Below are 22056 nucleotides of genomic sequence, written 5' to 3' on the forward strand. Positions count from 1 at the left end.
CCTAAATTGGATTTGGTCATGGTGTTTATCACAGCAATAGAATGCAAACTAGGAAACTCTGATGTCGTCTGCCAGAGATGCTATACTGCTTTAAAGTTAGTAGCATTTCCCTTATCTAGTCCATATAGCATTTCTCTAGCTTTCCCATCCTGATTTAAAAATTTTATTAGTACTTGTAGCCACATTTGCCATCATGTGAATGTATTATTTACTCTCTGTCTTCTTCAGTGGAATGTCAGCTTCTGGAGGGCAGAGATTTTGATTTGCTTCTGCTGTGTCCTCAGTCTCTGGTACAGTGCCTAGCTTATACAGCTGCAGAGGGGAGGCTCAATTACTATTTTTTGAGTGATTTGTAGGTGAGCAGATATATATTTTTTCTCTCCTCCTTTTTTTAGTAAGAGTGTTACTAACAAAGCAATGAGGTTCTTGTGACTTACTAATAGCTGTTCTCTTATGTGTCTAAGTTTTTCAGTGGTTTTAACCTAAAGTTTGATTTCTTTATCTTTTGATATTCTCTTGGCAACTCTTTTAACGGCATTATTGCTTAACTGATTCAGCTCTTAATATTAGACTTTCAGGCAGATGATGATTATTGTTAAAATAGGATGCCAGTGAAATAAAGTTATGATTAAATTCAGTGATAAAGAAAATATTTCAGCCATACTATTGAGCTTGTTGAAAGATTTTTCTTTAACTTGGACTAAACTACATTTTATTTTTTAATTAATACTTAGAATCTTACCACAGAACTATAACCATTAGTTAAAATTAATTCTAGTTTTAGATCCATTGACTTTGATTATAAAATATATTGTAATTTAAAACAATAGAATAGGTCTGTCTTCTATAAGTTTTCTGTAATGATTTGAAATATTATGTTAAATTCCATCTTAAAAGGAGAGCACAAATCAATTTCTGCTCAAATAAATCAAGTTGGAATTGAATTAGTGCTGTACTGTTTTATGTGTAGTTATTAATGCCTGCACTGCTTGTATATGCTTGTATATGCTTGTATATGTCAGAGAAAATGTTTCTGTTCTCAGGAGCGTGTCGGCTTCATTCTGTACTTCATAGCAGAACTGTAAACAAGGGACCGCAGTTAGAGGGAGAGTAATTCTGGGTATTAGAGGGAAGTAACCGATCTCTCCAGCTGGGACAAAGGACTTAACATTTGGATTAATATTTGGACTTAACATTTTAGGCAGAGAGAAATTGCATTAAAAAAACATAGATGTACATGATATGTTGATATGTTGGGAAATATAATTTTCTTTTGAAAAAATATAGATTTTTGATAGAGAATTAATAAGATAGACTCAACTAATATTATAATATACACTTTGTTTCTAAAAAGATTTTTTAGAAAATACTTACTTAAATTTTTTTTTTTTCCATCAAGGCTAGTGAGTTTTTGCCAGAGTCCATGTCAGCAGCATTATTTTTTGTCTCGTTGGACATGCCTATTTCTTTGGAATATCCAGAGATTCATGACACTGTTGTGGCTTATTTGGAACAGCTGGATTCTGAAAATTACAGCATTTATAAGCGAACTGCAGAGGCTGTTTATTCAATTGAATGTACCTGTAACTTCCTATCTGATGTGGGGAAAGAGGTAAAATATTTTGCAAATAATCTCTTAAATCTTTTTGGTGAAGTGTTTAGAATAGCTAACCTACAGTGTTCCAACTGATAGATGTACAATAAATTAATTGGTTGTTGATATGTGAGAAAAATGTGATACATTTGATTGGAGTGGTTTATAGTCTCTTTAAAATAAAGATGCAATTTGTACATAAGTAACACAGAGACATTAGGGTACTGAATAGTGTATTCTCAAAGAATTAGTGGTTTCAGAAAGCTATAACTATTTCGTTTTACACATAATAGCAAGTACCTGTTATCAGTGTCTCACAGTTTGAGAACTGAGTGATGACTGATTTAATCAGAATTATGAGAGTTGTGTTAATGCATACTTAAAGACTTGTAGATAAAATTTTGTTTTAATCTTTTATGACATTTATTACATATTTTCATGAAGAACCTGATATTTTTGCTGTTAATTACAGTCTTGAGTTATTATTTGTAAGATAGTGGGTATCTTGAGTTATAGCATCCTAGCAGTAATTATTAACATTTACCTCATTTAAATTTACTATTGAAGTATAACATATTATACTGAAAGGCTAGTGGATCCCAGAGATGGGTTCCAGAGATGGCATTGTCTTGAGTAGAGGTATGAGAATATCAAAATGGTCCCTGCAAAGTAAGCACACAATTCTAATTCCTTTTGAAGTATCTTGAACCTCATGTTTATAATTTATTTTTATATATTATGAATTTTTTCTTTTTATTTTTATGTTACCCTCTTTAACACATTGCCCCGTGCTGGGGATGGAAGCTCAGGCCTCTTACTTATTAGGTAAGCACTTCATTGCTGAAGCTGAACTAAGCCTCCAGCCCTTTTGCTTGCCTTTCTATTTGTTTTTATAAATTGATCAGATTTGATTTGAGTTTATTTTATAGTCCTGGTGGGCCTTATACTTGATCCCCTGCCTCAGCCACCTCAGTAGCTGGGATGAAGGCCTGAGCTACTTGGCCTGGCCAGTTTTTTTTGTCACTTCTTGATGCCACTGGTTTCCAGTTTATTCTTTTACAATTTTAATTAGCATCTTAAGTAGATTTATTATTTATTATTTTTGTGCATTCTTTAGTCTTTTGAGTGTGCATGTATAGATGCCTTCTTGTTTCCAGAGCTTGTCAGGATGGTAGGTAATAAAATGCATCAATCTTTTAGTCACAGAGGTCACAAGTGAGCAAGTGAGCAAAGGAAACCCAAATAAGGAACAATCTCAGATGACATTTCACTAGGATTTCCCCCACACTTTGCTTTCTAGGTTGGGATTTTTAGATTAATATGTCAGAAAGTGGACTTAAACAAATGTGAACAGGGTCTCTGAATGGTTTAATTTCCTGAAGGTACTTAGTTAACTATGAGAATTTTATTCTATGTGAATTTTATATTTCCTATCCCTTTTCTCTTTTATTGCAGGGAGAAAAGAATCTCCTAGAATTAGTGGAGCTGGCAGACCAAGCCTTGCGTAGCTTTTCCTATCATCAGCATTCCCCCCTCATAAAGGAAGTCATCTGCCTTTGTTCAAAGATGTAATATTTCCTTTTTAAATGTGACAGTGTTAATATAGGTGTGTGTGTGTGTGTGTGTGTGTGTGTGTGTATGTGTGTATGTCTGTGTGTGCGCGTGTGTATGTGTGTGTGTGCGTGTGTGTGTGCATGTGTGTGTGTGCATGTGTGTGTGTGCATGTCTGTGTGTGCGCGTGTGTATGTGTGTGTGTGCATGTGTGTGTGTGTGCGCGTGTGTGTGTGCATGTGTGTGTGTGTGTGTGTGCCTGTGCGCGCGCACGTGCATGTGCATGTGCAGGCATCGGATGTGAGGCATGCATATACAAACTTAAGAGTAATATAAATGAGCATGGGTCTGTAAACTTTGGAGTAATATAAATGAGCATGGGTCTGTAAACTTTGGAGTAATATAAATGAGCATGGGTGTGTAAACTTTGGAGTAATATAAATGAACAAGGGTGGGTAAACTTAGGAAGAATATAAACGAAGCTGGGGGCTGGAGAGATGGATTGGTGGTTAAGAGCACTGCCTACTCTTCCAGAGGACCCAGGTTCAATTTCCAGCACCCACATGGCAGCATACAACCATCTGTAACTCCTCTTCCAGGGGATCTGACACCCTCATGCAGACATAGGCAGTCAAAATACCAGTGTACAAAAAATACAAATAATAAAAGAATATATAAATGAAACTGACCTTACACATTTTCTATTTTAATTTAAATTGCTTTATGGGTCACACTATTAAATTGTATTAGTTCATTAAGTGCATTAAGCTAGTTAACTGCTTTATTCAAGAATTAATTTCACAGTGTCATGCCCATAATGAAAATGAGTATTTCCTGGATCTGTGTGCATTTGTAGCCATCCTTGTCACCTACTCAACTCTTAGTTATTAATAGTCAGAGGTGCTGGTTCACACCTACAGGCCTAGCGCTCAGGACACAGAAGCAGGAGATTCACTTGTAGTTAAAAGTCGTCACTGCCTAGTAAGAACCAATCTCAAAAACACTAATGTCAACAGAAATAATTACTTATGTATGTTTGATTCCTTTTTATAAATTTTATAAAATTACTAATTTTCTTAAATGGATTTCTAGGAAGCATTATGCATTAGTTATTTTATTTCAAGATAGTGGACAGATTCCCATAATACATTCTATAATATGACAAACATCAGCTAACTTATGAGTTATTCACTTTTTTACTAATATGTATGATATGTATGTGTGGAATATGGCACATGCCATGACCTGTGGAGGCCGAAGGGCAGTTTTAGGAACTAGATTCACTCCTTCTGTAGGACCTAGGTTGAACTCAGGCCATCAGATTTGTGTTACAAACACCTCTATTCTCTAAGCCATTTCACTAAGCGCTCTACCAGTGAGCTAAATCCCCAACCCCCTCAAAGATTCTTTTTTAATAAAGATTTTATTTATTTATTTATTTTGCATGAGTTCTTACTGTGTAGCTTTGGCTAGCCTGTAACTTCTTATGTCCAGGGTGGGACTTAGTGATATACTTACCCCCGTTCTCTGAGTGCTGGACTTGAAGGCATGTGTCATCATGACTGGCTGCAAGTGTGAGTGCAAGGATGTTTTCTTTTTGTCTCTTTCTCTCTCTATTCCTTTAGAGAGAATTATTATTTTACCCAAGTTCATGCCAGTCTAGTTAATTAAAGAAAGATGTCACTCAAAGGAACTGGAGTAGGAGGGGGTCTTTCCCAACATGCTTTGTAATCCTTTGCTTAGTAACTTGCTGACCTCTGATGATTTAGCTGTTTTTCTTTTTTTTTCTTTTTACCAGCTGGAAATCTGCACAGGCTAGTCCACTACTCCAGGGAGAGAGCCAGAAGGTGTTTCTCCATATGCTGTCTCACCCATTGCCACAGGTGAAGGTGGAGACTTACCAGTGCTGCCTGGAGATTGTGAAGGTGGAGCTTTTCTTCTTCTGTTTTTGTGTTAATCCTAAGAACTGTATTCCAGAGTAGATGGTAGTCATTAGTCAGCTCTGGGAAGGTTGCATTTATAAATCTAACAACTCCTGTAAGTCTGTTTGGCTGTAACAAGTGTTTGTGTTTTGCCATTCTTCTAATTAATAAAAATACCACAGTGACAGACATCTCAGCCAATCTTGCTGTTGGGGTGTCTTTCCATCCATGTTTTAGAATATATGTTTACTCGATACACATGTCTTTATAATACAATGTATTATTGTTTGTTTTGTGTGCCTAAAGTATATTTTCATACTATACATGTTTTTGTCAAATGTTTAGTTTATCTGAAGGATATGGGATCTACTTAGTTAATTCATCTTTACTGTTATAAGTTGAAATTTACTTCCTTTTGCTTAATGATTTCTTTAGGTTGAATCTCTTTTTTACCTAAACAAGAATTTTAATTCCGAGTGTTTGGATTTTTAATCCATGGTGCTCAGGTGGCACTGTGGTCACCTGAGATGATTTTTAAAGCTATAATTTGGGTAGTATTTAGGAGATGGGCATAGAAGGCTTGTAGAAGGAATTATTACATTTTTGGAGGAATAAATTAAAGCTCAGAGAATTGTGTGTGTTTTAAGGAAGTGACAGTAACATTAAGGCTGAAGCCTTAGCTCTCAAGAATTTAGAGCATTTTTTTTGTTGCATTAAGTTAGTAGTTAAAAGATAGTTTATATGCATATAAGTATGTGAGATTATATGTATATATTTTGACCTGTGAATTGTTACTAGTTCTAAGTAGAGAATAACTTGCAGTATGAAAGAAATTGAGCTTAGGTTTGTGACCCACTATTTCATGTGCTCCACCTATTGGGTCTATATCCTCTTAATATTTCTGATCACTTCTCTTCTCTCTCACATTAAATAGGTTCTAGGATAACATTTTCTCTTATAATTGAGAAAGGATTTAATGTTTCTTTTGTACGTTTCATCACATATTCTTCAATACACACACACACACTCCCTTCCCTCTCTCTCTCCTTCCTCTTTCTTTCCTTCCTTCCTTCTTCCCTTCTTCGTTTTTTTACTCCCTCCCTCCCTCCCTCTCTTCCTTTCTTCCTTCCTTTTTTTAATTTGAATTTTGTTTTTCTTTCTTAAGCCTCAGTAAATCAAGTCACAAATCAAGTCACATTAGGTTAACGTTTTAGAGTTTTAGATTTCTGGAGGTTATGTTACTTTTTTTTTTTTTTAAATTTCTGAAGACTTTGCACATTGATCATTATATAGTCCATATAGACTTGAACAGTTAGGTAGAAAAATCTTACTAGCTAAAAAAAGTTTTTAATGATGTAAAAACTAACAGTGGAAACAAATTATAAGCAGAAGAAAGAGGACTCTTAGAAAAATCTTTCACTAATTTCAAATATTTGTATTATTTTGCAGGAGTGTTTAGGTGTCCATAATGTCACTAAACCTGTGTCTTCACTGTGTAGTGGAATTCATTTTCTGCTTCATCCAAAAGTTCTCTATGAAATCTCTGCATTTGGTATTCAAGAATCCAAAAATGAGGTATAATATGTTTAAAAAAATGGGCAAAAGATTACTCTACCAAGTCAAAATGCTCTAATAAAATTGAATAGCTTGATGAAAAGCTATAAGGACATGTATATTTGGTGTATTAGTTCAGTTTTGATACTATTTATATAAAAAGATGTTAAAGAAAATGGGTGAATCAAAATACAGAATGCACTTGATCTCATAGAATCAGATGAACATTTTACTTATGATTATCTTTTAGATGTAGGGAGCTACAAAATAGTTGTTATTTCAGATTTTTTGATAAGGGTGAAGTAGTAGAAACTAGTAAGGGGGCAAACTCACTAATATCAGAATATAGATGATATATGGAGAGAGGAACACTTTAAGAAAGAGGAGTTGATTCTGCACCTTTTCAGATTTTATAAACATAGGTCTGTGAGAGGACCTAGTAGGACATCTCATATCATGTCTCCTGTTGAGCAGGTGAATGCTGCTGCCAAGGCTGTTCTCCTGTATCTGCTTCAAGGACGATTTATGATGACAGCTCTGACCTGGAACAAGTTTATCGAGTCTCTCTGTCCTGTCATTCCAGTGCTACAGGTACTCTACAATTCATTTTTTCTGATACCATTTATCTTTGGCTGGTTGTCAGTGATTTAAAAGAATGCAAACAGCAGAACTGTCACATTGTGAGAAAAATGAAATGGAGCTGTGAAGGCACCGGTGATAAGTGAGCAGGAAGTGTGTGGCTGTCTTGTTCCTGGCAGAAGGTTAAACAAGGATAGCAAATTTGCCCATGTACACTTACATACCTGGGTGGGAGGTCAGAAAGTATTGACTGTGAAAAATAGAATTCCATCTTTTATAAAGGCTTTGAGGCAAAGCCAGCAGTCTTTGTAAAACTGACATTGCATAATTAGCTTGCCTCATGAATTCTATTTGTGCATGTATTTAATTAGAATAATACTTTGATTAATGAGCTTGTAGGTACAAGACTTTCTTAAGCAGCCCCTTTTGGCATTGAAAGAATGAGGAAAGTTTAGGTTCCTACCTCCTTTGGATGGAAAGGTAGAGAGTGAGGACCCACACACTTATTTATTTTAATTAATTTTATTTATGTGTACATGTGTGTTTGTGTGAGTGTATGATATATATGTATGGGTACATATGGAGACCAGAAAGAGGTGCCAGATCACTTGGAATTGGAGTGATAGTTATGAGTTGCCTGATATGGGCGCTGGGAACTGAACTTCAGTAAGAATTATTCATTACAGCTGAACCATATTGCAAGTCCCAGGTTTATTTGTTTGTTTGGTTGTAAATACATAACTATCTTTATCTTTAGAAACTGAACAACTGTCAAATTACTATATAAAATACTTTGTTTCCATGGTCAAAAGTTCACATTCAAAATGTAATTTCTTTGTATTTATTAAATAGGATCCTATTTAAGTGTGCTAATGTGTGATAAGATACTCTGTTCTGAAAAATCTCATTGGGGTTCAGGTGGTTTGCCTAAGAAAGAAATAATCTGCAGCTAAGCCACATGAAAGAAAGGATAAGAATGTAGGGGAACCTCTTGTCTAGTACCATGAAGAAAAGTGATTTTATTTATTTTTCCTGTTCACATTTTTTTTCCACTTTTATATTGTTGCTATAACAAGCATCATGACCAAAAGCAACGTAAGGGAGGGAAGGGTTTTTGACTTTCCCTTCCAGGTCCCAGCACATCATGAAGGGAAGACAGGGCATGTAGGGACTGTTGTGGTGTGGCTCATGCTCATGCTCAGCTGTGTAGGACTGGTACTACCCACAGTGGACTGGGCCCTCCTGCATCAGTTAATAATCAAGACAATCCCCACAGACATACCCACAGGCAAATGTAGTCTATGTGGTCCCTTGATTCAGGCTTTCTTCTCTGGTGACTCTAGGTTGTGTCAAGTTCACAGTTAAGCTTTTAGAATGTCTAAGAATGAGCTTCAGAAACATTCTTTATTCTCACTTTTATATTGTCTACATTGCATTGTATTATGTAGAAAAAAATAGCTTACTTCACTGGAGACTGACTACAGCTTCCTATGGACAATGGTTATATGTTCCCAATGGAAACATAGGTTTTAGTCCTTGAAGCTCACTGGTGTAGTTTTCCACATGGAGTTCCTATAGCACTCCTGCTTTGTTCTGTTTGGAGAGGGCTAAAGATCTGTCAAGTGTCTCAGGTATGGAGATGCTACTGCTCAGATCTTGGAAAACAGACATTTCAGCACATTTTTCTTAAAATATACTTTTAAATTTTATTTTACTTTTAATTTAGTTTTATTTCAGCTCCTAATCACATGTAGGCTATTTTCAAAAGAGGCTCTGTTCTTCAACTGACATGAAAGGATTAATGAACTGCATGACATGCCTGTATAATTACTATTATTTTCAAATTGAAAACTTAATATTAATAAAGCTGAATGGTAATTTCTCTTAAAAACAATTCTTAGGGCTATGCTGATACAGAAGACCCTTTAGGCAACTGCATTCTCCTTCTAAGCAAAGTGAGTTCTGAGACAGGAGAAGGCATTCTCCCCTGCACTACCCGGCTGAAGTCTGTGCTACGACTTTTGCTAGTGAAAAAACCTTCGTGAGTACAATGTAACCTTTTGAATAAAAATGATTAATGGAGCCATCCTAGGAGAATGTAGTAATTATATGAATCTGAAACAGAACTAAAGAACGGAATCAAGGTGGTTCCGTGTCATTACCCTGGAGAACCAATGCATGTGTAACAGTGAGCAGTGCGAAGTCCTTGGCTGCTTTCCTGAGTGCTTTAATCTCTCTTTGGTTTGTGCTGTTACTTGTGAAAGCTAAAAGGAGCCCTTTCCTTAGTAGCTATCATCTTTTTTTTTTCTTATTCAGTGACACATGAGTCGTCTCTGTTCCCTTCTGTAGTTAACGGTGGATATATTTCCCTTCATTGAGAAGAGGAAGAACTTTAAAGTCAAGTGGTGATGAAGAGTATTCAAGAATACTATTTTAAAATTTAACTATTTTAAAATTTTTAAATATTTTTATTTTATTTTATATGTATGGGTGCTTTGCCTGCACATATTTTCTATGTACCACATCTGTGCCTGGTGTTTGTTTGTCAGATCCCTTGGTACTGGAGTTAGGATGGTTGTGAGTCACCATGTGGAGTCTAGCAAGTGAACCCTAGTCTTCTATAAGAACAGCAAGTGCTCTTACCTGTTGAGCCATTTCTGTAGCCAGAGCAATCTTTAAAAAAAATTTCTCTTTATTATTTTTTAATGATGGGTATATACATGTACATATCTGTTTGTTGGTGCCTATGGAGTCCAGAGGTACTGGATTCCCTCAGAGCTTCAGTTAAAGGCAGTTGTGAAAGTGAACAAACGGAGTTCTCCTTTGGGACTGGCTTCTGTGAGTGTGCCATGGTCCCTGGAAAACACTAGTATTTATTGTTTTAGTACTGTACTCTTCTTTTTCCCTTAACCAGCACCTGCATTTGATGAGGAACATACAAATATATTTGTTATTCTCTTAGGTAGATTGTATTAGTTTTTCATTGTTTTTGTTCATGCTCTGACAGAATACCTAACAAAAGCAACTTGTTTTGCTTCATATCTTAAGGTTACAGTTTCAGTCTTTTATAGTGGGGGACGTATGTAAGGCATTGGGAACTTGGAGCAGCTGACCACATAAGTGTTCAGCAAACAGAAAGAGGAATGCTGGTGCTTAGCTCAATTTCTTTTTATCCAATCCATGTCCATAGTTCATGGGATGGTACCGTTCACAGTTAGGTTGTGGGCCTTCCCACTTTTTTTGGGCATACCTACATAAACATGCCAGAGTTGTTTCTGTGGTGATTCTGAATCTAGGTAAGTTGACAGTGAAGATTAGGAAACATCACAGGGTCCAAGACCTCTAGTAAGCAGACTCAACAGGATCCATGAACAAGGTCTGAACTCTATTAGAGTATGAGTAAAGAACTTAGCATATTTAACTTAGTCATTTTCTTCATTGGATTAGTTTCATATTATCCCACTTATAAACTCAGTGAAGTTGGGAACTCTGTCTACTGACTAATTTTCTATCATTACAGATTATATATCAGGATAGTTGAAAAAGTAGGTAAATATTAGGATAATTGGATTCTGGAGGCCAATACCAAACCTAAGAACATGTTAAGTTTATATACTAGAAAGGAAGACACAATAAACATGGTTTATTCTTCTCATCTCTGGTCTTATTGTGGTGTTTTGAAACTCTCCCTAAATCCCAGCTTCTGCATAGAAGCCTTAGAAGAAAGGAACAAGAAACAGCATTAGGTAAATTGAATGTATGCCCTTGCTTTATTTCCTTCTTCCTTTTTATCCCTTAGTTACTTTTCTATCAGGTGACAAGACACCATGACTGAGGCAATTTATTGGGATTCATGATTCCCAGTAGAGGTTAGAGACATGATGATTTTGGCCTTGAATCTGGCAGTAGACAGGCAGTTGTGGTCCCAAAGAAGCAGATGGGAACGTCTTTGTGATCCACAGCTATGAGACTGGGTAGGGTGAGGGGAATATGTCACTCCCAGTGACACGACTCCTCTACTAAGACCACACCTCCTAATCTTTCCCAAATAGTTCTACCTGTAACAGACCAAGTATTCATTAGTCTATGGGGGCCATTCTCATTTAAACTGCCACATTCTACTTGCTGGTCCCTGCATGCTTTGTGCCATATAAAAATGCATTTAGTCCAACTTCAAAAATCCTCAGATGTTTCCACCAAGTGTAGACCATGCATTCAAATATATGAGCCTATGAGTACCGGTCTTCAAACCACCACATCTTGTAGGTTTATTTTTAGACTGGCTTTATCATTGTGATGCCAGGACTACTCTCAACCTCCTGTGTTTAAGTGATCCTCCTGTTACATTCATGGGCAGTAGGGACCACAGATCTGACATGGAGATTAACCTCCTGTTTTCTTCAGTCTCAGTGAGTCTACCTAATTGTATTCTGAGTTTCTGATGGTATTTTATAAAATAATGTTGACTCCTTATGAAAATAGCTATATATGAATTTTTTGTAGAAATAGGAAAATATTAGTAATGGCAATATATATATATATATATGGGTAGTTATACTTTATTATGATAATTATGTATATTATTCTAAGCCTTTTTATAAAATTATAAAATTTTGACTTAAATACCTTCTGTTTTTAGGGTTCGCTCACTAGCATTAAAACTTTTAGCATTTCATCTTACCGGTGAAGAAGGAGCTGATACAAAGCGCCCATTCGTAGATGCTAGAGTTCTTTCCAGAGTTACTAATCTGTTTATTGTGAAAAAACCTATTGATCTTAAGTTGGATGACAGAAGAGAACTAGTTATTAAGGTAATTTCAACACTTGAGTTTATTACTATGTGGTAATTTGACACATTTATATAAGATGTATTTCCTGTGATGTTTTTTAGGATGTATGTGCATATGAAGGGAGATGGTTAATTTGGGGCTATTTCATGCAGTCTGTATTGATCTGACTTCTGGATGTGTTTGTTTACTGGGCAGGTATCACCTGAGTACCTGTTGTCTTCCAGGTATTATACCTTTAACTGAGTGTGTGTGTTGGAAATACAAGTTATTCATGGAGTGTCTGAAATGCACTACAATTGAATACAGTGAGAGGTTTTGTGATGAATTTTAATTTATCTTTCTAATTAAAAAACCCCTTATGTATGTATGCTTATGGCTACAATGCCCAGTTGAAGGCAGAAGAGGGCGCTGGATTTCTTGGAGCTGGATTTATAGATGGCTACTTGCTATGGATGCTGGAGTTCGAACTCCAGTCCTTTGGAAGAGTAGCATATGCTCTTAATCTCTGAATTATTTCTCCAGCCCTGTTTTTTATTTTTTCAGTTAATTTCTTAAAATATATAAGATTTGTCTGTGTATGTTTGTGTTAGAGAGGAAAGGGCTTATTTAATCTTACAGATTAGTACATCATCTGGAAGCCAAGTCGGGAACTTAAAGCAGAAATCATGGATAAACATTGGTTACTAGTTAGCTCCTAGGGTCAGGTTCAGATATTTTTCTTCTACAGTTCAGACCCACCTTCCTAGAGATGTACCATTTACAGTGGCCTGGGTCCTCAAGCATCAATCAGCAATTAATAAAATGCTCCATAGACTTCCCTATAGACTAATCTGTTGGAAGAAATTCCTCAAATGAAGTTTCCTATTCCTAGTTGTGTCAAGTTGACAGCCGTTATTAACCATCACTGAATAGAATTTAGCAGAGGGTGCAAGAAAAAAATAATGTTGCTTTTTGTTCTGTTTATATTGCTGCCTTTGCTGTTTCAGACTCTGTCTTTGAAGTAAGCCAGTCTCTGCCTGTTAAAACTACTAGACTTGTGTCCAGGGCAGAGATAGTTAAAGAAGAGGGCTATGGGTGCTGGTGGTTTACAGGATTGAGAGAAAATCTTTCTGAGTCGTGCGTCTGAGTTGTTTGTTTCAGGTTTGTGTGGTATAACACATAACCGCTAGGAAACCTGGAAGTTTTTATTATATTCTCAAGTGCTAATAGATTAATGACCTATGTCCTTTAGCAATAATGTTCATTTAGAAGAGAAGCTTATTTGAACATTGTAGTTGCTTCTTTTTAAATTTCCCTATTAAGTAACACATCACTGTGGCAAAACATATAAATGTTTATATAAGTAAGTTGACTGCAAGCTTTGGTTTTTATGTCATGAACTATAAAATTTTATTGGAATTGGAAACAGGTAAAAATGTCTTTTTTGATTTCCAGTTGGAGACTGTTAAAAAGGTGTATGAAATCTTCACCTCAGATGATGTTGATCTTGTTTTAAGAAAGTCAGCAGCAGAACAACTAGCTGTGATAATGCAAGGTAATGAGGACTTTTGTTTTGTTTTGTTTTGTTTTGTTTTGTTTTGTTTTGTTTTGTTTGTTTTCCGACAGTGGTTGTTGCTGACCTAGGGTTTGAGATTGCTGCGTAGTCGTCTTGTTATTGGGTGGCTGTCACAGGCCAGCTGTGGCCTCTGACTTACTTTAACCTTGAAGATAAGAGTGCCTTTTTTTACGTTTGGAATTATTATAATCAAGTCTCAAGAATGTGTGATAGATTTTACATGTAATATTTACTACTCAGTTCTTCACAAAAAATTGGCTTGTTAAGGATGTTGTCAGTGTTTTTCCATACGAAGTTGAGAATTGCTCCTTCCTTGTCTGTAAAGAATTGAGTTGGAATTTTGATGAGGATTGCATTGAATCTGTAGAGAGCTTTTGGTAAGATGGCCATTTTCATTATGATAATCCTACCAATCTATGAGCATGGGAGTTCTTTCCATCTTCTGAGGTATTCTTTGATCTATAGAATGCCATTTGGGGGCATTATCAAATTATCAAATCTATTATAAAATATTAATAAAATTATGAGTGTAAAGTTTTATATATTTTTACAACTTATTAGTATATGGTAATTTTGATTTGTACATGTTGTCCAGAGAACAACCAAAAAGTACTTTTGAGTACGACTGAAAATAAATCACAGTGAGCTAGAGAGGTGACATAGTGGTTAAGAGCACAATGGTTAAGAGTTCCCAGTACCCATACAGAGCTTACAACCATCTGTAATCCAGACCCAGGGGATCTAATGCCCTGTGTTCTCAGGGCACTGGTTGTTATACAACATGTAGTTGGTGTACAAATATACATTCAGACAAAACACCCATACACATAACATGAAATGGAAAAAGTGCATTGTAATTGTCTGTATTATGACCTATTGTTTAAAAAGAGTGTGTGTGGTTTAAAAATAAATTAGAAAAAATACTGTTTGCTTTGTTTGTACTATTACTATTGTATAGGCTTCCAGTCTTTGTTAGTGTTTAATTTTTCTCATCTTTGATATGTTCTTTAATGTTTTTGAAAAAAAATGCTAATTTCATTTATATACTGAAAAGTCATATGGTAAGTATTCCACAGTTATCCTGAGATTATTGGACCCTGGAATGAGAGGATATTTTGAAAAGGAATAATCAGCATATTTCTGTTTTTATTTTATTTTTTATTTTCTTGATTGGGACATAATTCAGCTAAAATATTGTTTAAATAGCCAAGTAGACACTTTATAAATGAAGACAAGTAGTTGGTCACAGGTATAGGAAAACATGTTTCCCACCACTAATTATTATAGCATTATAAATCAAAACCATATTCTTGTTAAAATGTCTGCCTTTAAAAAGAGAAAAAAATAAAAACAAACACCTACTGGCAAGGTTGGGCAAAACAGGAGCTCAATCTCCAACTTTTATGCTGCTGATAGGGATCAAGGTAGTGTAGCCATTATGGAGAACAGTGTGCAAGCTCCTCAAAGACTTCAGTACTGGCCTGCTGTAGTATCTGCATAGCCAAAAGACAAGAGATTGTTATCTTGGAGAGACATTGCATGTGTCGACTAGTTTTATGTCAGTTTGACACAAGCTAAAGTTATCTGAGTGGAAGGAACCTCAATTGAGAAAATGCCTCCATGTGATCTGGTTGTAGGACATTTTCTTAATAAATGATTGATATGTGAGGGCACAGCCCACTGTAGGGAGTGCCATCTCTTGGCTGATGGTCCTGGATTCTATGAGAAAGCAGACCGAGTAAGCTATGAGGAACAGTCAAGAAAGCAGTACCCCTCAATAGCTTTTGCATCAGCTTTTTCCTCCAGGTTTCTATCCTGTTTGAATTCCTGTCCTGGCTTCCCTCAGTGATGAACTGCAATGTAGCCAAATAAAGCTTTCCTCTCCAACTTGCTTTTGTTCATGATATTTTATCACAGCAGTAGTAGTACTAACTAGGACATTACTCTGTGTTTCATGTAACCCTGTTCAGTGCTCTGTCTGTGGTTTTAATAACAGTAATATAGACTGCAGAAAATAGGCTCTAAAGATGTGGAAGCTTGGCATGACACGCATAATCACAAGTCTCAGAAGGCCGAGGCAGAATGATTCTGTGACCAACCTGGGTATAAAGAGACCGTACTTCAAAATCTGGAAAGAAGGAGCTAGGTATGGTGGTATATATCTGTTATCCCAGTTCTTAGGTCTTGGAGACTTGAGGACCAGGAGTTCAAGGTCATTCTTAGCTACAGGATAAGTTCAAGGCCAGCCCAGCCTGCCTGTAGCCCTGCTTCTAGATACATGAATGAATGGAGAATTTTGGTTAAAAATTGAAGACCTTTTTGAAAGATTATTACTTCAATATTACTAAAATTTCATAAGTAGAGTTTGAAAATATCCTATACTGTGGTTACTGGAAATTCACTTTTTAAATAGTAGCCATAAGCTAGTTATAATGATACTTACATCACAGTATGAAGATTCCTATGATTTTATTAGTGATAATAGAGGAGAAAATTTGCATGTAAATTATTTGCCAATACTTGTAACATATCTAGCATTTCTGGCTCTAGTAACATCTGTGTGTGTGTGTGTGTGTGTGTGTGTGTGTGTGTGTGTGTGTGTATGTGTGTGTTTCTCTGTACACAATTTTAAATTTTTTCTGCATATTATAATATTTGAATATATTCTTACAATTATTTTTCTGAAATATATAGTACATTAAAGTTTCTTTAAAAATATTTCTTTCTTGCGGGGGGATGCTAGGGTAGTGAGGTAGGAGTGGGTGGGTAGGAAGAGTTGCATCCTTATAGAATCAGGGAGAGGGGGGATGAGAGGAAGAACCAGGAAAGAAGATAACATTTGAGATGTAAATACATAAAATATTCAATAAGAAAAGCAAAAAAAAATTCTTTTTATATTTCCTATTATTAACTTGAGAAGGAAAAATCATTTGTTAATAGACTCATCTTCATGTTTAACCCATATCTATATATCAGTTTATGGAGACTTCTAACTATTTTGAGGTAAACTATTTGGGAAAGAGAAGAAATGAAACAATATAGAGAAAAAATTTACCATGTGGAATTAAAATAATTCATTTGCCTTCTTAAAGTTCTAGTTTCTACTTAGTATCTAAAATAGTTTTTATTAGTTTTTATAGTTTTATTTTTTAATTTAATTTTTAAAATATGTTTAATTATTTATACATTTATATATTTACATCAAACACTGCCCTTCCTCTCACAGAGACCCTTCCCCCATCTCTCTCCCCTTCTCTTCTGAGAGGGTGGGCCCTGCTAGGTATCCCCCACCTTGGCGTATCAAGTCTCTGCCAGGGTAGGAGTATCCTCTCTCACTGACTGTCAGACAAGGAGGCCTTTTTGGGGAACGAATACCTCAGTCAGGTTACAGCTTTAGGGATAGCATTCTCCCCTTCATTAACCCATCCCCCTTGTGCTCCAGTTGTTGGGGGACACACATGGAGACTGAGTTGCACTTCTGCTGCTTGTGTGCCAGGGACCTCAGTCCAGCCTGTGTATGCTCTTTGGTTGTTGGCTCAGTCTTTGAGACCTCTCAGAGGTACAGGTTAGTTGACTCTGTTCGTCTTCCTGTAGGGTTCCCATCCCCTTCAGGGCCTTCAACCCTTCCCCCAACTTTTTCATAAGAGTTCCCGACCTCTGTCTAATGTGTTTGGCTGTGGGTATCTGCATCTGTTTTAGTCAGCTAAAACAGCATCAGAGAGGATAGTTACACTAGGTTCCTGTCTGCAAGCATAACAGAATCATTAATAATGTCAGGGCTTGGTGCTTGCTTGTGGGGTGGGTCTCAGTTGGGCCAGTTAATGGGTGGCCATTCCTTCAGTTTCTGCTCCATCTTTGTCCCTGCATTTCTTTCAGACAGGATACATTTGGGGTCTAAAGTTCTGTGTGTGGCCTGGTGTCCTATCCCTCCACTGGGGGTCCTGCCTGTTTGCAAGAGGTGGCCTTTTCCGGCTCTATGTCCCTACTGTTAGGGATCTTGACTAATCTCACCCGCATTAGTCAATTAGGAGTCCTGGGAGCCCCCCATTGCCAGCAGCTGAAGATTTCCACTCATTTTCTTGGTCCTCTGGGTCTCTGCACACCTCATCCTGCCTCCCCAAAACCCATTCTTCTCCCCCTCCCCTTTCCTACCACTTCCCTTTCTCCCTCTGCTTTCTTCATCATGGAATGAATCAATAGATGCAGATTTACTTGTAGCTTACATGTTTTCACAGTGTACAGATTCATAAAAATACTGTGTCTTAAAATTTCAGCCTAGGTATACCCTATTTTTTAGTATCTAGAAATTTGTATGCATATAACTGTCTCATATATTTCAACATGTTTTTAAAGCCACAAACATTTATTTAACTTTTAATACTGTTTTGTCTGTAGATATTAAAATGCATACTGTGGTGAAAAAGTTGTGCTTAATTGAGAAGATTATTGGATACCTAAATGAATTCGTGGGTCAAGATGGCAAGGTAAGACAATGAAGTCAGACATTTATTATAGGTCGGATTTTTTGGTAAAGAGGTTATTTCTGTATGCCTCTGCAGATGTGCATGTACATGTGTGTGTTGTATGGTGTATGCATATATGCATGCAAGCGTACTTGCCTGTGCATGGATGTGTGGAGGCAAGCAAGTGAAACTGGATATCTTCTTTCCCTCTCCATATTACTTTTGAGATGGGGTTTTTCATTCAGCTGTACTTCACTCAGGGCTTTTGTTGGACTTCACTCAGGGCTTTTGCTGGTTAGGAATCTGTAGCATCCATCTGCCTCACCCACCATGTTCTGGTGTACTACACTGAGATTGTCCATGGAAGCTAGGGCTCAGATCCAGGTCCTTCTGCTTACAGAGCAAGTAATTTCCCCACTGTGCCATGTTTCCAGCCCAGTAGGTTGGTTTAATTTGTTTGGAACTGAATTTAGAGAGAATAGTTGGATTTGTAGTGTCAAAAGGGATACCAACTCATCTTTTTTTTATTTCTAAAAAGGGTTTATAAAGGAGAAATAAGATAGTTTTATAAAGAGAAGTGTATTCAATATTGCTTTTATTTTTAAGTAGTTTTTTAAAATTAAAATAATCATCAACTTATGAGTATAAGGGTTTCCTGAATATATGCCTGCACATCATGTGGGTGCCTGGTGCCAATAAAGGGCAGAAGAGGGCATTGGATTTCCTAGAAGTGGGGTTACACACAGTGGAGAGCCACCCTGTGGGTGCTAGGAGTTGAACTTGGGTTTTCTGCAAGAAGAGGCAGTGTTCCTTAACCACTGAGCCATCTCTCCAGCCCAGTGTTTAAAGTAACTCTCAATATAATTTAAATATGTAATATTTAACATCCTTTCATCTTAGTTTCATATAAATTGATGAGAAAGCAATTAAACTTAGAATAGGATAATGTGGTATATTTTATCTTCTTTCCTGCTGGCAGGTTATAGAATGCTTGATTCGGCCATGTCTCACACTCCTGAGGAAGGTTGTGTGTGCTGACCTGGTTATCCGTGCCTCTTTGTCACAGCAGGCCTCTCTCTTGACCCTCTTACTCAGAGGTGAGTAAGTAGTGCCCGAAGGGCTCCACCTGTGCTTATACTCTGACTGAAGGCTAAAGTTACTTCTCACTGTAGTAGGAGAACAGAGTTCCTTACTGTTTACTATACTGAAAACATAATCTTAAAAAGCACCTAATGTGTGTTTGGAATTATCCCTTCTACTGCTGTTGCCCAAGTAGGCAGCAGCTGAGAAATGCTGAGTGAACGTGGATTGGTCTCTGCACCTGCTTGTTAATATGGAGTTTACTACTTATATGGCGAACATTGTGAAGAGCAAGGCCAGCTGTTTTTTTCCTTTCCCTTAGTATCTGTGTCCTACCTCTGTTTTCTCTTGCACCTTCGCTTGGCATTTGTGTATGAGATCAGGCTGGGATTGAGACTGGAGACCTAACTCTATCACACTGAGTGACCTACTCTGAGCATCTGTTTATGCGTGTCATTTTAAAAAACATTTTTAAAATGTGCTTTAAAAAATAATTCTAGGTTTGATTGGATGTTAATGATAATTTGAGAGAAAACATGGGTTTATGTTATTTCTTATCATTTGCTTTTAATACAGACTTGAGTATTTTTATACGAGGTAGGATTCTCCAGAGGAACAGAGCACAGAATGAGTGTGTTATGCAAGGGGGTCTGAAGGCGGACGGGCAGAGGGCACCAGTCCCCAGATTCCGTCTGTGCTGCGGCCGAGATCCAGCACAGGCTGCCTTGGTTCTGTCCAGCCCTAGTCAGGTTCCCACCCCAGGCTGACCAGCATAGTGTTCTACAAGCACTGTGTTTCCTCCAGCATCACCTCACTGCTTTTAATTATTCTAAAGAGGCGTTTTGGTCAAATGTTTCAATATTTTGTGACCTGTTAGGCATTGGTGAGATAAATGATGTTTATATTAGAATATTTAGTATTATAAAATAATTTTATTTTAGAATTTTACCCTCAGTGATAATCTGCTTACAAAATGAGTAGGACACAGTTTAAGAATCATTTGTGAAAGTCCAAACCAGGCTAAAAAAAAAAATTCATTTTTAACATCATAAAATTATATAAGTAGAGTGTGAGATTTTTTATAGATCTTTACGTAGTGATCACCTGAAGGGATAGCAAGTATAGACTTCTGATTTCATCTTTCCCCTTTAAAAACACTTACTTATTTTTCATTTGTAGCTTTCTTTTTAAAATTGTTCTCAGAAAGGGTATCTCTCTGCAGCAGTTTTTGGCTAGAACTTAGTATAAGGTGGTCTTGAAGTGATCAGCTTCTCTCTGCCTTCTGAGTGCTAGCAGAACACACTGTGTTCCATTGTGTCTATCTTTAACTTTTTTATGTTAATAATTCTCTTATTAACTCTTTTAATTTCATCTAGTCTCTCATTTACCCATTTTCTTTTAAATTATTCAAATACTGCACTTATGAGTATCTAGCAGATACTAAAGCATTTTTGCATGTTTGGGATGGTGTTGGGAATTAACTGAAGTTTTGTATGTGCGAGACAAGTGCTGCACCAGTGAGCTACACTCCTAGCTTTCAAAAGTACTTTCTATGGCCACATAATCTGTATCCTTTGGGTATTTTTAGCAATTGTTCTCTGTCATGTGTACACAGGGAAATTTTTATTTTTTAACCAGCTACTCTGCCAGGAAACTATTCCTCTGTAAGCATTTATGAAGCACATACTATGCTTTAGATGCGGTAGTAGGCCCTTTTATTAGAGTTATTAGCATGCCAAAGGGACTGTCTTTATAAACAATTAAAAATACAGCATATAATACCTGAAGTGGGATGCCTGGTACCAGAGGAAGTGCTGAATGTGTTAATTAGTGTGAGGGAGGTAATAGATGATGCTTCTAGGAACCATGGTGTCTGAGCTGGGCTTTGAGCATTGCATGGGAATTCAGATGGACGTGACTGAGCTACTGATAATGGAAGAAGATATGCTCCACACGTTAGCTTGCTAGGAGCAGTGTAAATTCAAAGGAACATAAATGAAGGGGAAATGGAAATTGTAAGGAGGGCAGCTCGTGTAAGATCCAGTAAGAAAGAGCAGGGAGGAATTATACGAGACTGTTAAGTGGGAACATGTGTTTTAGAGATTATTCTGTCCTAGTATGGAAAACTGATTGACAGGCTTTAATGATTAAATAATCTTGGCAAAGCTCTGTTTTGAATTATAGCCTTGCTATGACAGAATCTTATACTATATTGTAGGGATAGAATCTAAGTTAAATAGTGAGGGGATGGGAACAGGAACAGGGATGAAGTGAGTGAGGGAGGGGAATGGAGGCAGAGAGGATGGATTCTGGAATTATTATTCTAGAGACCAGCATCAGGGTGCAGATCTAACTTCCTTGTTCAGTACAATAAACTTATATACAGTTTTTCAGCTAACCAGGGGGCAGTTACAGAATCAGTGGCCAAGCGGGAATTGCACACATTGTCCTGCTGAATGTAATTCACTTGTCCACGACTCTGTAGGGGAGAGGGTTAATCATCCAGGGAGATTGCCATTCCTGTGAATAGGGAAAGCAGCCAACTCCCTGATTCACCTGTGTGCTGGAGCCATCTCAGAGTACCATGTACAGCAGGTCAGGATTCTTGGAGGAGGTGCAGGAGCCAATGGAGCTTTGCTCTCCACCTCACTTCTTCCCCACCAGGTTCCCTCCCATAGTCCCCAGAAGACAGTATTCATGATATCGTTAGAGAGGGAGGAAATTGAGGTCTCACAGGTACTTGGGTGCTTCAGCATATTCCTAGTACTAGCTAGATATGTAGTAGAGGCAGAAGAACTCCAAATTCTTTATCTTTCTTAAAAATGATAACAAGTTACATATCCCCATTGCAAAGTTCCAGACAGTTGTTGAGCTATACAAAATAAAATTCTATAGGTTTTTTTTTTTTTTCAGGGCCTTGCGCTTGCTAGGCAAGTGCTCTACCACTGAGCTAAATCCCCAACCTTCT

General features: G+C 37.0%; 1 protein-coding gene across 9 annotated transcripts in view; it reads left to right on the forward strand.

Moving 5' to 3' along the window:
- Positions 1–22056, forward strand: part of Rttn (rotatin) — a 177267-nt gene that overhangs the window by 39458 nt on the left and 115753 nt on the right. For 7 of the 9 annotated variants that reach the window (XM_039096615.2, XM_039096617.2, XM_039096616.2 and 4 more), the window contains 10 exons: positions 1400–1612; positions 3050–3162; positions 4944–5070; positions 6517–6642; positions 7096–7212; positions 9102–9241; positions 11840–12011; positions 13425–13524; positions 17941–18029; positions 18988–19105. In XM_039096615.2, the coding sequence (XP_038952543.1) occupies positions 1400–1612; positions 3050–3162; positions 4944–5070; positions 6517–6642; positions 7096–7212; positions 9102–9241; positions 11840–12011; positions 13425–13524; positions 17941–18029; positions 18988–19105 (1315 nt within the window). Of the gene's footprint in view, positions 1–1399; positions 1613–3049; positions 3163–4943; positions 5071–6516; positions 6643–7095; positions 7213–9101; positions 9242–11839; positions 12012–13424; positions 13525–15559; positions 15692–17940; positions 18030–18987; positions 19106–22056 lie in introns of those variants that run through there. The other 2 variants (XM_063277155.1, XM_039096622.2) reach the window with 2 other exon arrangements.

Source organism: Rattus norvegicus, chromosome 18 (genome assembly GCF_036323735.1).
Source record: "Rattus norvegicus strain BN/NHsdMcwi chromosome 18, GRCr8, whole genome shotgun sequence".
NCBI classification, from domain to species: Eukaryota; Metazoa; Chordata; class Mammalia; order Rodentia; family Muridae; genus Rattus; species Rattus norvegicus.